We start from the raw sequence: 17,325 nt of genomic DNA, 5'->3' as shown, positions 1-17,325 counted from the left end.
TCATATTGAAACCGAAAACATTAGCAAAATTATAATGTACAGTAGCAACACGCTGTTATAAGTGCATAAAAAGGGTGATACATTCAGGATAAACAGAATATAATGTGAATAGTTGGAAAACCGGTGTTGAAAAAGATTATATTATAATACTAATAGAGTCCTCCGATGGTATTGACATGGTAGGTTTTAACAACAGAGCCGTAAGAAAAGCCTTTGCCAGTCTAAAAAATAAGCGAAAGAGGTTGGTCTCGTGGTGATCGAGGGCAAGACAAAGTACCTGGTAATTCCTCGTGTATTGGGGACCACGTCACTGTTGGCAACTATACATTTGGAAAACTTAAGAACTTTGTCTATCTCGGAACCAGCATCAATTCCACCAACAATCAAGCGCAGCATAACTTTTCTCAACGGTTGCTTCTTTAGAATCAGTCGGCAATTAAGAACCAAATCCTTCTCTGGACGAACAAAAATTATGCTCTATAAATCTTTTATTATTCCCGTCCTATTACAGTTTTGAAACCTGAACCCGCCGGGGGAAGCAGAGGAAGAGGAAGACTTACACTCCGTTGGAAGGCCCAAGTGGAGAGGGACCTGATTTCGCTTGGAATATCGAATTGGCGCCAAGTAGCGAAAAGAAGAATCGACTGGCGCGCTGTTGTTAACTCGGCTATGATCTCGTAAGCGGTGTCTACGCCAGTAAAGAAGAAGAAGAAGATTACACGCCTCAAAAATGTGGACCATTACGAACTGAGATGAGAAACCACTTGGAGCATTCGAGTGAACTATGCTCCACAAAGTCTTTGGAACCGTTCGCGTGAGCGGTGAATACCGAAGAAGATGTAACCACGAACTGTAGGAGTAGTATGTATGGAAGCTGATGCTCCAGCGAAAGCTCCTTCGATTCGAGACCCATGGATGGCAATTGAAACAAGGACAGACACGCATCTAATGGGAGGACCAAATGTATTGCTATCTTTATGCATTTAGGATACACAGCTGGCGTGATCTCGCAAAGAATAGAGGCAACTAGCGGAGTTGTGTGTTTTCGGACCAGACTGACCCACGATTGTAAAGCCAAAGAAAAAGAAAGAAAGGGTTATAGTTATGTGAGGTTATGATGGCAATTCCACCAATCAGTTTGAGCTGGAGAGCTGGTCGTCGAGTTTATCACAACCCAATTTAAACACTTTCTATATATAGTCATCGCAATTTGGTCGATGGTGTTAACAGTGTTATTGCCGATGCTAGCCTATGTAGATGCCGATGATATCACAGTTAAAGAAACATGCTTAGATACCTTCTATAACCTAACCCAATGCTACCTCATATTTTACGGATGATTGGCGGCTGAGAGAGAAATGTGGACTGTCAAGTGGAGGGTAGCATTAAATACATTCCTTTGAATCGCATTTTCATTCAGAGTATTTTACGTTCACTCCGATGGCACAGCGGCGCTACTAGACTTCAGCTCGTTGAGATTGCGACCAAGCCATGGCTGGCGGAGAGCAAAAAAAATTTTAATTTTTTGCAAGCACAATAGCAACATAATTTTCAATATATGCATAAAAAAGCACCCTTTATGTGCAAGTTAATATATTTTTTATATATATGTATGTCTGACCGCTTGCATTTGTAAGTATTTGGCAGCACTTGCTGCTTCTATTATCGCTGACTCATATTTAGGTCAGCAGCATCGATTTATTTCTGCAACAACATAGCAATAAAACTATGAAAGCCAAGCAGCAAATGGCACTAAAGGCAAAAACAACGCCAGTAAAAACAACAGCAATAACCAACAGATAGATGGAAAAGCAACAAAACACACAGACAACTTCAATATTGAAAGTGCCACAATGCAGAGGGCTTGTTGCAGCTGCTGGATAAGCATGAATGGATAGTACCGGTGTGAGTGTGTGTGGATGTTTGCTTATATACATATGTAAGTATGTATGTATATAAAAGCGCATGCTAAACTTTTTAAAGCGCTTTAAATTTTTTATTAAATTTTTAGTGGAACGATGGTAACTAATTTCAATATTTTTTACTTTACTGTTTACTTAAACAATAATTATTTTTATTTTATTGCAAAACACAAAATATTAAAAAACGACGATAATTCTGTAATACCCTTCACTAATAAAAGTTTCCATACACGGAACTTAATTTTGATCGGTCAGTTTGTATGTCAACTATATGCTATAGTGGTTCGATCTGAACAATATATTCGGAGATTGTACCGTTATCTTGAACAAGAATTCTCACTAAATTCCGTGAAGATATTTTGTCTTAAAAAAATTTTTCCATACAAGAATTCGTTTTTGATCGGTCAGTTTGTATGGCAGCTATATGATATAGTTGTCCGATCTGAATGATTTTTTCAAAAATTGTAGCAGGGTGTTGGATAATTGTTCATGCTCAATTTCGTGAAGATATCTTGTCATATACAAAAGTTTTACCTACAAGAATTTGTTTTTAATCGGTCAATTTGTATGGCAGCTATATGATATAGTTGTCCGATCTGAATAATTTTTTTCAGAAATTGTAGTAGGGTCTTGGACAATTGTTCATGCTTAATTTCGTGAAGATATTTTGTCTTGTAAAAAAGTTTTCCATACAAGAATTCGTTTTTGATCGGTCTGTTTGTATGGCAGCTATATGATATAGTTGTCCGATCTGTCAGAAATTGTAGCAGATTAAGTTCATGTAATTTTGTCGTAATATTGAGTTTTTCGGATTCGTGTGTATAGTATGGCAGCTATATGATATAGTTGTCCGATCTGAATGATTTTTTCAAAAATTGTAGCAGGGTGTTGGATAATTGTTCATGCTCAATTTCGTAAAGATATCTTGCCATATAAAATATTTTTTTAGGTTGGATAATAATTCACGCCAAAATTCCTGAAGATATCAGGAAACTCATATCACATAAATAGGAATCCTATTGAAGAACTTGATTTTGATTTTTCAGTTTGTATGGCGACTATATGCTATAGTAGTCCAGTACCGTCGATTTCGACAATTTCGAAACTTCTTGGAATGAAATGGAGGTATGAAAAATTTCAGATCGATATCTCAAAAACTGAGGGACTAGTTTGCATATGATCTATAGAGTCTCCGACATTTCTTCGGCATGTTACAAACTACGTGGCGACTTTCTATACCCCATATATTTTGGGTACAACAATAAGCAAGTGTTTATTTTCTATTATCTTCAACGAAACTTTTAGAGCAAAGAAACTCTTGCTCAGGTCAACGCGCGCGTTCACTATACAAAACAACAATAACAACAGTAATAAAAGAAAAACTTCAGTCACAAATTACACTAATAAAACCGTAAGCCGAAAAAACAAAGCATTCAAACGAAATCACCGCCTTGGCTCAAGTGTAAATTGCTTGGGATTTGCTGGAGAGTTGAACAGCCGTGGCCCGCTGTCTGACGCATCTCACCGAACTCCAAAATAAATTTCGGCAATTACAACAAAGAAGGAAGAAAGAAGGAAAAACGAACGACACACGACAGTCAAACTGTCAAACACAAAACAAAACATGGAAGTGCGCAGAGGAGGGGCTTTGCGGTGAGTTTGGCGTTCAATAAAGAAAATGCATGTTTTCGACGATTGTTTCATTGATTAGTTTAGTTTAGCGAGCAAGTACATAGATCTATATAAAAATACGTATATATGTATGTATATACATTTACATATATTATGTATATTTATGTTTGTATGTCTTTATGCAAGGGATACCTTTGTTATCCTGGCACTTTTGTCAGCATCGAGTCGGTGTTCAGCAGTGCTTATGTACCTACAACGCCGGCAGAGGTTAAGAGCACTCGTTATCGAATCTGTCTATCTGTGTGTGTTTGTACGTGACTTCGAAGTAGAATTGCCAGCATACATATTTAAAAGATAGAGCAGTGCATTGACCCAGTTGATAGACCGCTTTTAGCGCTAATTCTAACGCGGAGGGCGGGAACAACGCTATAAGGAGTGCAATTCACAAAAAAAAAAAAACAATTTGTTTTGTTTTCGAGAAAAATATAAAATCTGCTAGATAAGTAATCTGGCTATAAATGTATACACAAAAACAAGTTGTAAATATATAAAGGTTGTATGCAGATATTTACGGTTTCATTTTTAGAAAATAATCAAAATTAGATATGGTTATATTGTTTTGAAAAACCGAGACCCTATAACTTTTCATGTTTATCAGAAATATGAATTTATTGTATATACCATATAATATAATAATATATCAAGTAGATAATATAGGTTATTATTATTAAGGTTTTGAATTGTTAGATAAAAATAATGACCATTTGCGGTTTTCAACAACTATTTTTTTTTTTTTATTTTAATTTTTGTTTAAGTTTTGTATTAGAACTCGTATATATTAAAGGGTTATAACCACTTGTGTATATCGAGAGTATAACGAGTTTTATTCTGGCTTGTAAGTAGGGGTTAGCTTTAAGAAAACTTTTTGATTTTAATCAGTCAACGCTTATTTCATAGCGCCGAAATGTGGGCAACATTTGTTTTGAAATCTGTAACACATAGAATTTATTGTAAAATACGAGTCATTAGGTCCTTTTTGATTGCTCTCCAACATAAAATTCTCAGTATAATTATAATAATACAATTTTCAGATTTAAAGTCGAGAAGTCTTATGAAAAGTATTGCGAGAGAGAATTACGAAGTTTTGAAATTAATTTATACAAATTAGTAATTACAAATTTGAAAATTCTACTTCGAAATATTCCTCGGTAGGACCCAACATTTCATTCCAAATTTTGTATTAATATGTCAATGCTTTAAAGCACTTAATTCCATGGCGCTCAAATGTAGGCAACATTTGTTGGCATATAAATTTTATTGGCATCTGGCTTAATGCGATACAAAAATTATGATTAATTAATGGGTTTTTATAAATAATAGAGTCCTAATTTTATGTGCTTGTCATGTCAGAATGCTTAATTGACCGTTAATTAAGAGTTTTAAAGAATTTTATTTTATATATAATATATTAAATTAACACCGATTTTTTATTTTGATTTTTGTTCAATGATCTGACTTAGCAGTTATCTGGAAACCAATTTTTATACACATGTACATATATTACGAGGTTACATGCCACATGCCTTTCGTCGAGCAAAAAACGGCCCATATTCAATATTTTTTGTTTCATATAAAAAATTAAATATTTTATTCAATTTTTTTTATTATTCCAAACATACATACATGGTTTATGTGCAATTTTATATGAGAAATATTCAAAACTCGGCCATTACGACGGCATTTCCGGCAGTCACTCGGAAAAAAAGGAAAGAAAAATACGTGTTCTAATTAAGGGTTTGTCTCAGTGTGAAATTCTCGAAAAATCGATTTTTTCGGATGGTATACACTGTAAGAAACATTCTGTCAAATTTTGAATTCGAAATTCTAATTATCACGGTCGCTACAGCGGCAATTTCCGCCCTCAAAGATATCTTGTACCGCGGTCCGTTCCGATTACGTAGACTCGACTGTAGTGGGAACGGAACATTTTTAACGTCATTTGCTTACGCGCGCTATGGTTGTTTTTTTTTGAAATCTTCATATGTTATTCTACGAAAAAGTTTTGAAAAAAAGGCTTCTAGCGACTTTCTACAGATTAAAATATTTTGAAATTTTTTTAGATCAAAATTGCTGCCGCAATCGTGGACATCGTTCAAGTCCTTTTTTATGTGTCATTTCAACAATTTATTTAACTATTATACACCCAATAAATGAACATAAATAAAATAATTTTTTATTCGCCATGAATGTATTTATTTATAAAAAAAAAACCTGACCGATTTGATATATTCAACATTAAAAAAAAAGTCGCGAAAATCAGTGACTTTTCGGAGGGTCACACTGAGGAAAACCCTTAAGACCATAAACTAGGTATTAGATTAGGTTAGGTTAGATGGCTGATCTAGAAACATCGCACGTGGATATTCTATATGTAGTCCTCCATGAAGCCATATAAAAGTGGAACTCCAGTGTTCGAACTTATAAATTAGCAAAACGTTAAGTAGCCAATACAAATTTATTTAATTTAATTTCCACTCCCGCCTATCTAATAGTTGAATACAAGAGGATACGGAACCCACCCCAACCCACTCCCATTATACCGACAGCGGTTCTAGGGTACCTTTCCTTGCTAGCTCATCAGCTTTACAATTTCCTGCGGTTCCGCTATGACACGACAACCGTACTAGGTATTAGATGAAGGAAAAATATATCTCGCAGACAATACGTTAAGTAGTCCGTGAGTAATTTTGAGAACCGACTTTAAAAACAGTTTCGAGAAAAACGCGTCTAAAGTTTTTAGTGACTATATATTGTATAATGGGGTCATGTGTAGAAGTTTGCACAAGTGAGGAAAGTTCTCTGATCGCCATTCACTTTGGAGGGGCCAGAAACGATTCTTTTACATATGGCTAAAGCAACTCACGACTTCCGGTTTTTAACCAAGTATCCTCTGGGTGGCCTAAGAACATCCGTTTGAAGACGAGCTAAAGTGAGATCTCCTACATAGGGTTGTGCGCTAGGTTTGGGACCCGCCACGTAAAAAAAAAATACCCAATGAAAACTTCGGCTATAATCGCGTAAGCGGTGTCTACGCCAATTAAGAAGAATATATTGTATAATAGCTGATCTCGTGGGCGGAACCTCTCTGGGCTGTATCTTCAAAAACAATTACTCAGATCAACAGGAAATTTAGGACAATCTATTAGAGATGTTAGTTATATGATTAAATAAGATAATAGAAAAAACAATTTAAGCCGTGAAACCATGTAACCTCTAAAGTTTGCCATGAAATTTGTAACACCCAGAGAAAACTTTAAAGATCCTATAAAAAATATAAATAAAATAGTAATAAATGATTAGAAGAACGAGCTGAATCGATTTAGTCATATCTGACTGCCCGCCTGTTCGTATGTATATCGATCTGAAATTTTGCGCACGTCCATTTCTCTTCAAGATGTTCCTTTCTTGGAGCCGCCGATACCGGAACACTATAGAATATTGCTGTCATACAAACTATGTCAACAAGTCAAGCTCTGGCATGGCAAACTTTTTTAGGTAACACGAAATTTGCCATGAATTATTGTCTAATGCAATGCTATCTTCACCGATTTTTGTTATTGTACTAGAGTACTTTTGAATTCTGGCTCTCTGTTGCAAATATACACAAAAAAGAACGCAAATACTTCAAAGTATAATGTTTAAAAATGTTTTTTATTTTGTTGTTTGAAGGCTTTTCTTGGATAAAAGAAAATGTTTTTTCAAGCAGCGAATACTCCGTGGTCCCCCGTCAAGCTTGCGGAAAGTAAACAGTCAAATGTAGATTCCCCTTTGAATTTATAACTTTCAGGCGCAAATAAAATAATCAGTTATCATAAACTAACAGAACTGAACAACACCTCCCGCCAGCGAACACAAGACATTCGGCTGGAAGTGCAGGCGAGTGAGTATGGGTGTGTGTGTGTGTGACTGCACGTAATACAAATCTAATTATCAAGTAAACAAAAACAACCAAGCCAAAACCACAAAAGCCTACAAATCCAGCCAAGCCAAGCCAAGCCAAGCCACGAGATCGGTGTAGCGAGCGTGTGGGCCAAAGTGGAACGCTGTGCCGGGGTGTGGGGAGTGGAGCATGTGATTATAGCAAACAATTTAATCAGCAAATCATCTCGAAAATGTGTAAAGATTAAACTGTTTCAGAAAACGAGTGCAAATCATGCCATTCACACACACAAACATATACACAGCGGGAGCGTAACAATAATTGTCCGTGCAGTAGGAAAAATGGAAACAAGTGCAACGGCGCAGCAACAAGGTGTGCAGGCGGACAGACGGACTGACGAACCGACACGAAGCTTACGAGATGAGCGTTGTTGCTGCGGTATTGCTACGTGCTGCGCGGCTACTCGAGTTGGAGCTGCAGTCGCGCAGTCTGCCTAACTTTCGTTCGTGCTAGACTCAATTACCAATCAACAGGCCACAAATGAGACGCAACAAAGCAATCGGCTGGCCGCTGTCGTTATTGTTGCCGTCTTGTTGTGTGCGGTGGAGATGAGATTAAATGCGCGACCACACCGCGCCGCGCCGCGCCACTTGGGGATGGACGCGATTGTTGCGAGTAATGTGCGCGCCAAGCCCGAGATTTGATTAACCGCAGGTCATTGCCGTCACAACAATTACTTTTGCAGCCAGCTTCCACGTGTACGCGTGTGTGTGAGGCTCGGGAGTTTGTTGGCGTTGCAGCGCTATTTCGGGTGGATTTGGTAGTCAGCAGCGACGGCAGCGTTAGCGTTGACGACGCGGGTCAACAGTCGACCAAAGCAAATAGCAATTGCTCGGTAACGCGGGCAGCAAATGTTGTTGGTCAACGAAAGATGCGCAGTTAGCGGGTCTTCGCAGTTAGGTGTGAATGAAGAGATGTCGAAATAGCGAAGACACCTAACAAGTAAGCCAAAGTGGCAGTCAGATGGACAGACAGCTGCCACAAACAATTATGGATTAGTGCAAAGTGTTAGTGTGCTAACGTAATGTTGACTTTTGAGCCGAAGGAAGTGCGCGTAATGTGAATTTCCGAGGGAAGTAGATAAAAGTCGGTATTTTTTTCTAATCTTGTTGCTACATTACGAATAAGTTGACGTTGGAAGCTTATGTTACTCATCTTTTTATTACTTTATAAGCAAGTCATATTTTTACAGTTGAAGCGCCTGTGGGGGGAAAACCTAGCCGATCTGCCGGAAGTTATTTGAGTGCATTCGGTTGAATGAGGTATTTTTATATGTGTGTATTTCATACTCTAAACCCTAGAAAACTGTGGACTTAAATATGGTTCATCTCAGGATTCAAAAGTGACCCTACCTATTTCCAAACACTTATTTGTATACGCTGTACTATTTGTAACATCCAGAAGAAAATTGAGAAATCTTTAGAGAGCATATACTAAATAAATGATCAGCATGACAAGTCGATCGGATCACTATAGCATATAGCTGATCATATGCTATAATGGGTGATATCCTTTTTGACAAATAACACGTGGGTCATGTCCAGCTGTCATGTTAATTTTGTTCAGTGTTGTCATTCCCTCATGGAAATATTTACCCCTGAACAACGTTTAAAAATCTTTGAACTTTATTACGAATATATCACGAAGCGAAGAAAATATAGCAGTCGTAGCTGAGAGTGTATACGAAGACCGTGGAGAGTCGATTTAGCGCCGTCCGCAGCAACTCGGACTGACTTGGCGCATTTTACGTCGCGATCTTAAATTGAAAGCGTATAAAATACAGATTGAGCAAGAACTGAAGCCGTTCGACCTTCCGCTCTATGGGCTGTTGAAATGTTTCAAGAAGATCTAAAGTTTTTGAGCCCAACTTTGTTCAGCAATCATGTCTATTTCTGGCTCAATGAGTATGTAAACCTGCAAAAAGTTCCGTATATGGGACAAAGAGCAATCTGAAGAGATTTGCGAGCTGTCATTTCATCCAGAAAAAACAACGAGAGTACACTTCGGTGAGCAGAAAATTTAACGGGAACCTCGAAATAGATTACTGTTTATATAGTTTTTAATTAAGAATGATTTTCTTGATATTTTTAAATATAAATGCAGCATGTCCAACGATTATTAAACATCAAAATCTCAGCCACAACTGGGAGGAGCCATAAACATAACAATTACAATTACAAAAGCAACAATTGGATGCGATGAGCATTAAATTCATTATTTCATTGCCTTTACGCGGGCAATCGTCAATGGAATATGTCAAAGACAAGCGTATAAATGCAGTTGTTGTATGTGTCTATGTATGCGTGTGCATATGTATGGTACATGAACCGCAGATGAATGAATAAAACGGGTTAAAAGACGCGTTTTTCGTGGCGAACAAGGTGATCAGACACTAATTTAATCCGCTGGCAGGAGAGGGAAGCAAGTACATACATATGTAGATGCAACAATTTCAGAATGAAATGAAAACAAGCTGCGTTTGGATGCCTACGTGAGTATATGTAAGTGTGTGTGTATACACGAAGGAGCAACAAAGAAATAAATTTAATTTTTTCGAAGAAGAACACAGAAAAATTCATTTTAAACAAAAATAAAAATCGAGTAAGGTGCAATTGTGTATGTAGTGCATTGGCAATTGACTCTTTGTACGGGTTCAGGAGGAATAAAATGGAAAACAAGCACAATCAACCACAGAAAGAACACCGAAATTTGTAAACAGCAGCGGCGTCAGCATCGCCAGCCAAAAGTTCGAGCAGCTGCAACAAAGAAAGACAAAAACAACAACAAAGTAAGCAATAAAAAACAAATCCACGAAAACAAAATAAACAACAAAAACAGCACGCAGGAGTACGCTATATTTATCCCACCTTTTGGAGCAAAACATTTACACACTTTAGACGTCATTTTTGGTTGCTCAACTGCAGCATGCCGCGCTCTGTTGAGGCATACACGGTGTGTAAATTTAAATTCAAAAACAAGGAAGGCAGCATAGAAAAAGTGTACCCCTTCTGGACGAACAAAAATACATTAGCAGCTGCTTACAAATCTACATTTTCGAGTTCTCGGTGGCATTGCTGAGTGTATTGGGTAGGGTGGTCTTTAAATACAAGTAGAAAATACACGATATATACTTTTATATTATAATTACAGACATAGTAAACACATAAATTTAGATTTTTATTGCGAGTGGGTGCCGTTAGGGCAAACGCCGGCTTAAATAGAGTTTGAGACACCATGTGGTAGAAAAAAAATACTAAAATTGTATGAAGAAGTGATTTCAAATTGATATCTCGGTTTCATTCATGAAAATCGTAGACCGCGAAGGAGTTATTTGTTTTTGTGTGTCAGTTTTAGGATCACCCTGATATGCACAAAATGTATTTTTATGATACATATGTATACTTATGCACACATACATATTGCGTATTTTTGTTTGCATGTGTATGTATGTAGCTGCATATACATTAATTTGTATGTAATCGCATTTGAGTTTAAGTTGAATTGTACTGCAATTGTGGCGCAGCAGCGCATGCGTTAATTTCCGCAAACGCACTGCATGTAAAACAAACTTACATATTCCAAATGTTCCAAAAGAGATGGTAACAAATGGACCTGATGGATTTCAAGAGGAATTATGCTTTCGAATGGTTGCCTTTTAGTCTTTAGTAGGATTATTAAAATGAAATTCGTTAGTGGAAGAAGTAAATGTAGTTTCGTTAAGTAGAAATTGTTACACGTTTTGAAACTAAATTTAAAAAATCATATACAATTGCAAGAAAAATTTAGGACTGTGACAAATGTTGCCAATAATATTATTAAAAATAATCATTTAATCAACACATTATTTAATTTTTTTATATACAACTATTTAAAAAAAAACTATTTTTCATATTAAAAATTATTTTTAAATTTTAATTTATTTTAAAAATAATAATTTTTAATTAATATTTTTTTCTATTATTATTAATTTTTATTTCTATATTTTAAAATTATTATTCTAATACCTGATTAAAAAATTTACGTCCAAATACCGGCATGAAAAATATGATCCCAAAAATCGGATTATTTTTAATTTTTTAACTCAAATAACAAATTGAGAAAAACAATTAAAAAAAAATAATCCCAAACTGAAAAAAATTATTGTTTTAGGAACTAAAAAACTAAATTTTTCACAGCGTTGCTTTATACTACCATTTTGGTTATAATTTAAAAATATTAAAACAATTTAGCTCATATTTATTATTATTGTCTTATTTATATTTAATTGCATTTAATTATACTGTTTCAGTTAATTCCTTACTTTTGATACTTTTTCATTCCATGTTTTAATTTGAAAAATACAATATTTTTTTATTTGTTACTGCAATTTTTAAATTAATAAATATATTCTCAACTTTTAAATCTGTAGGTTTGGGATTAAAAATAAAATGTTCAATCTTAAATTTTTATTATTTAATTAAAATATAAATTGTTTTGCAAATCCAAGATGTTTGAAATTGAAAATTTAATTTTTAATCCTAATTAAAAATAGAAAATCTATTTTGTAATCCCGAAACTAGTATTAAATACTGGAAATTAAATTTTTAACACAAAATTTATATACTAGGAATTTTGCCTCTTGTGCTTTATTAGCTATCGACCATTACTCCAAGAGTTCAAAAAATTTCATTCTCTAGCTACCAATATGCGCTTCAAAGTCAAGCCAATTATTCTTCATATTCAAGCGTCTAATGACAGTGACTCGCCAATTTCATGCTTACAAAAATAATTATCAAAAAAAAAATTTATACACTTAACTGCATAACAAATATTACTTTTGCAGAATTGCAAGTTTAAACAATTATATTGCGACTCTCTCAATTCTTTATGATTATTTATTATTATTTTCTTAACATTTCACAATAAAACTCAAGTGCACAGTAACTTCGTATATGCGCAAATAATGCATAAATTAAAGACGTAGTATCGCAAATCGCACATAGACCCCAGCTGCTGACACAATCGGACAATGGCACGAATAATGATCAAATCCAGGCACTCAATTAGCCTAGCATTGCACATCATTTCATATCGTTCGAGCGATAAGAAAGTTAAGCGTGTTTTGTAAATTTAAACGAAATCAACATTCAAAGAAGTTTCAAATTGACTTGACAAACCTAAATAAATGTAAAAATGTATGAATATTTTGTAAATGTGTCAATAACAAATGTTTTTATACAAAAATTGACATAGGTACCTGCAATAATGCTGTGATTGAACTGCAATATAATTGAGTTAATCGTATTAAAGCATAATTCTTTAATTTAGCTAAGTATACAGATAGAGAGGCAGGACTTGTTTAGCACAACGATGTTATGGTGATTAATTGTGAATAGACAATAATAAATAGTTTTCAATTTCCTGTAGTATATGCTAAACATCACAGCAAATTAATTCTAAGTAATAACGCTCATTTGATTGATTGCAGTGTCACACTTTAGCACGTACGGCAATATACAACGTGCCTTATTAAGAGTAATTCATTTTCTATTTTATTTATAAATATATTTTTAATCAAAACTTACCGTTTCACCATTTTGTTGGTCACTCCAGAATTATTTTCCTGTAGAGATCCAATATCGTCGGATTTATTATAATCCAGCTTTGAAAATATTTTAATGCGCCGGAAATTAATTTTGAATTATTTTTAATAAGCACGAAATTACTGCAATTAACTACGTAGATAATGAAAATCACTGAACGGACGGTGTGCAATGTAGCCTATAAATCCATAAAAAAAATTTATAAATTTTACACGCGTCGGAAGCTTTTTGGGCTTAACATAAAAAAGTTAAATAAAATTTAATAAAAACACAATCAGCCTAAATAGTTTGCTTTTGCCTATGAAGATTGGTGGCGACCTCAACTTCAGAAACTATTGAACAAAACAAATTAATGAGAAATTTCCAAAAACTAACTAAATTTTAATTATACATAAATAGAAGGAACAAGCCCTGAATCTCTATATATATGTACTTTTTAACTAAACTTATTAACAAAATATATTTATCTTTATGCGGATAAATGTTTTTATTTCGTTTAAACACTTTGCAAACAGCTCATTGTAGCCAATACCACCACCCATATTATTAACAACAATGCCGCAGTCAACGCCGCCTTCATTTCATGCCGCCATTCCAATCTACCACCACAAAACACCTCCACCACCGTCGACACCAGCATTTGCGGGAGTCAGCACAGTAGCAGACAAAAATGTTTCCACCAGCGTTTGTGTTTTATTGTCCTTCCTCGGTTGTTATTCTGTACAACCCCCACTTGCGAACACTTATAATGCTTTTGTAGATATATTTTCCTTCTTTAGAATTTATTTGCATTGCATTGCGTTATTCTGTTGTACTGTATTTTCGTGCCTACTTCTGTATATACCTGTACCGTTTTCTTTACCTTTAAATTTAATTAGCACTCTTAAGCCTACACCGATTTCTTTCTTTCAGTAAAAAAAAAACTTGATGCGTTTGTTTAAATTAAAAACTTTTCCTGCTACTTATGCATTAAATGTTTTTAAAAATTTTCACTGTCAACACGACCGGAAAATTCTAATTTAATTGCACCAAACCTTCAGTTAATGCTGGTATGCAACAACAATAATATATGAATATATGCATTTATATGCAGGAAAACTCACACAAAACTGCAATGAGATAGCGAATGCACTTTTTCTTTTCTACTTCAACAGCTTCTATTTTGCTGTTTCACACTATTTATTTGCTTCGCTTCTTTTTATTTTCACTTCATTTCCGAATTAGTTTGCACTGCGTTTTAAAGCTGCTTTCTTGCTGTTTGCTTCGATTTTTCTGCGTTTTGAATTCTTTTCACAGGAATATGTAGAATTCGAATTGCAAACTTATTTCCAACTCTTCCTTTGCGGCGTGTAATCCACATTCGTGTTCGTTTATATAAATGTTATAATGAAATATTTATTCTAAAGTTTGTGTTTTAATTGAAGAGAACTTCATATGAATAAATTTTATATTTTTATTTTATTTTAACGCAGTAATTTCTAAAACACGTTAACACAACTCCGAAGAAAATTAAAGACTGATGGTAACTTCACCACATAAACTTTTTGTTGTTGCTTTGTGTGTTGAACTGTCAACTGGATAAGTTTTCACCATACGTCTTGTGCCGCCGCTTGACAATTACGCTATGGCAGTGTTCACTGCACAAAAACTTCACGGTTGATATTCTTTCTCTGAGCAACTCTGAAGAGGCTTTTTTTAAATAAATAAAAATTAAAATTTGTACACCCAATTCAAACAGAAATATAGAACTAATAACCAGTTAGCTCGTGATAAAACAGCCTAGATTAACTTACAATAACATTACTTTTAAATATTCCTATTATTTTTTTCTTATGATAAACATTCTCTGCGAGTTTTTACGTTCTCTATTTGAATAATTACAAAATACTTCCTACAGAGGTCGCTAAAAACTCTTCAATTATACATTACATTTCCGCTGTTATCACTTTGTTCGTTTTATTTACGCAAGAAATTGAAAATGTGCTGCAGAATAAATGTATATTGCTGCAATTCAGTTTGTTTATGCAATTAATTGATTTATTATACACACGCGAATGTGTTTATACACAGAAGTATATATATGTATGTGTTTGTGTATTTAAGTGTAGATTTGTAGCTTCACATGTTTGTATATGCAAGCGATATGCATACAAATGTACATATGCATTTGTTTTCGTACTTAATTCGAGGAAGCTTTGAGTCATTGGATTATTTTGATAAACATCTTATAGTCGGAATTGATTTTCGGTGCTTTTTAGGTGTGCAGATATGCAATAAAAGCAAGGATTTGTAAACAAAAAGTGCGCGCATGCAAACTGTTAATAAACAAACATACAGATATACATACATACATATATGCATATATTTATGTGTACGTATGTGTGTCTTATGAAAATACTTCAGAGAAGAGCTGCAAGGGGTATTTTGAAAATTATGCAAATATAAACACTCTATGTGCCTCAAGTTGTAGCAGGTCATATAAAGTCTTCGAACTTTTGAGGTTGGAATTCTAGTATCTTAAATAAAAAAAGTATATATTTGAAATAACAGATGGTCAGTTGCTGTGCATTTAGGGTCCCTGGCCTCAACTGATAGAATAACTTGACATTTTTGAACAATTTCAAATGAGCGCTAATCAAATCGGACCTCATTAATGGAGTATAAATTTTATGGTTAACAAAAGCTGTGGGGATTTATGGAATATTCTTAAGGGACAAAATAAATGCTTTCGAAGATACATATGTATACTTAACTGACCCGCAACCAAGAAGTGAGAGATCTGGATCAAAGATATTTTTTTGTTGTTGTAGTGGTAGAATTCTGCCGAGTTGACAGTCCTCGACTATATAAAAAATGCGGAACCGTTCCGCTTACTTAGACCCGACTGTCGTGAAAACGGATCAGGGTCAAAGATCATGCCTTCTGATCAGCTTTGACGCGGACTTGTCCGTTTAACATGCGCAGACATGAATCGATAAAAATCTTTTTCCAAAAATTGGTATTGGTTTTATAATATTTGTGCGAAATTTAAATCGTGAAAATATTAAGGAAACAGTGCTTGAAAATCGTCGTATTGGCATCAGAAAGATATCAATCAGAGGATCACAATATTTCCTATCGATCGACTCGGTACATTTTGGTTAATGTTTTGGGTATAAAGTGTGTCAATGCTAGACTCGCACCAAAAAGCCTGAACTTTTTACAAAAACCTTGCTTGTCAACGTATCTCAGGACCCTAATATCAAATATAACACCAAAACTGTCCTACAAATTCAATACTGAGTAAGCGAACTTCAATCCATTAACTATAGATACGATTCCGATGTTTTAAGATTGCACCTAGAAAGATTAGATCTGCTGTTCCAATTTCTAAACGATGAGAAAATCTCAAACTTTGTTTATTATCAAGCAAGGTCTTTTCAATTGCTGTATTTTTCGGTTGGGAGCTGGAATTCCTCGGGTTCCTCATAATCCTCCCAATTCAAATATATTTTGGATGTGAGTTCACAGGCCTTTGCTCACTTTCGACTGGCCTTGACGCTTGAATCCTTCTTTTTAAAAGAAATTTCAAGAATTTGTCTACTTTCGAATAGAACTTCAAGCGTTTCGAGATCACGTGTATTTCAACTTATGTTTTCTAACGGAATTCGACTGCTCAATGTACTTTCTGATAGAATTCTCGAGACCACATGGGTTGCGACTTCTCTTTTCTAATGGAGTTCGACTGATATGGCTAGTTTAGGTCTTGGATTTTTTATTGCACAGTTTCTGATTCTCAGCTGATTTCTTTTTTAATTCTCTAGAAATCCTCTCCTTATTCCTCAACAAAGCTTCTTTTCGGATTCACGATTTTTATATGGAATGTCTTCGGTTACACTTTTAATTAAATTTGAAGTTCTTGCTCCTTTTATGTTTATTTTTATTTATCATCTGCATCAAACGCACCATTCATCCGTCAAAAGCATATTCGAAACATATTCGAATGTTTGTTGAAAATTAGAACTGACAAACGTTTTAAAAAAATATGAAGCAATTAAACCATGAGAGGGTCATAAAAATGCCAAAAGACAGAAAGAGAGCAGACCCATTACCCCACACACACACACACACACATACACACACTTAGACCAAAGTACCTTCGGCGTCAAACACCGGCGCTCCCTATCAGCAGCAACAACACTTTCGGACA

General features: G+C 34.8%; 1 protein-coding gene across 3 annotated transcripts in view; it reads right to left on the bottom strand.

Annotated features, from left to right (window-relative positions):
• LOC105226361 (protein pellino) overlaps window positions 1-14,656 on the bottom strand; it is a 98,376-nt gene extending 83,720 nt beyond the window's left edge. Inside the window, exons 1-2 of one of the 3 annotated variants that reach the window (XM_011205210.4) lie at window positions 14,240-14,656; window positions 13,119-13,314 (exon numbers count right to left, since the gene is read on the bottom strand). In XM_011205210.4, the coding sequence (XP_011203512.1) occupies window positions 13,119-13,129 (11 nt within the window). In that variant the 5' untranslated portion in view covers window positions 13,130-13,314; window positions 14,240-14,656. Of the gene's footprint in view, window positions 1-13,118; window positions 13,315-13,998 lie in introns of all 3 variants that reach the window. The other 2 variants (XM_011205211.4, XM_049447248.1) reach the window with 2 other exon arrangements.
• Between the last annotated feature and the right edge of the window lie 2,669 nt (window positions 14,657-17,325).

Source organism: Bactrocera dorsalis, chromosome 2 (assembly GCF_023373825.1).
Source record: "Bactrocera dorsalis isolate Fly_Bdor chromosome 2, ASM2337382v1, whole genome shotgun sequence".
Classification (NCBI taxonomy): Eukaryota; Metazoa; Arthropoda; class Insecta; order Diptera; family Tephritidae; genus Bactrocera; species Bactrocera dorsalis.
This window is presented reverse-complemented; position numbering and strand designations above follow the sequence as displayed.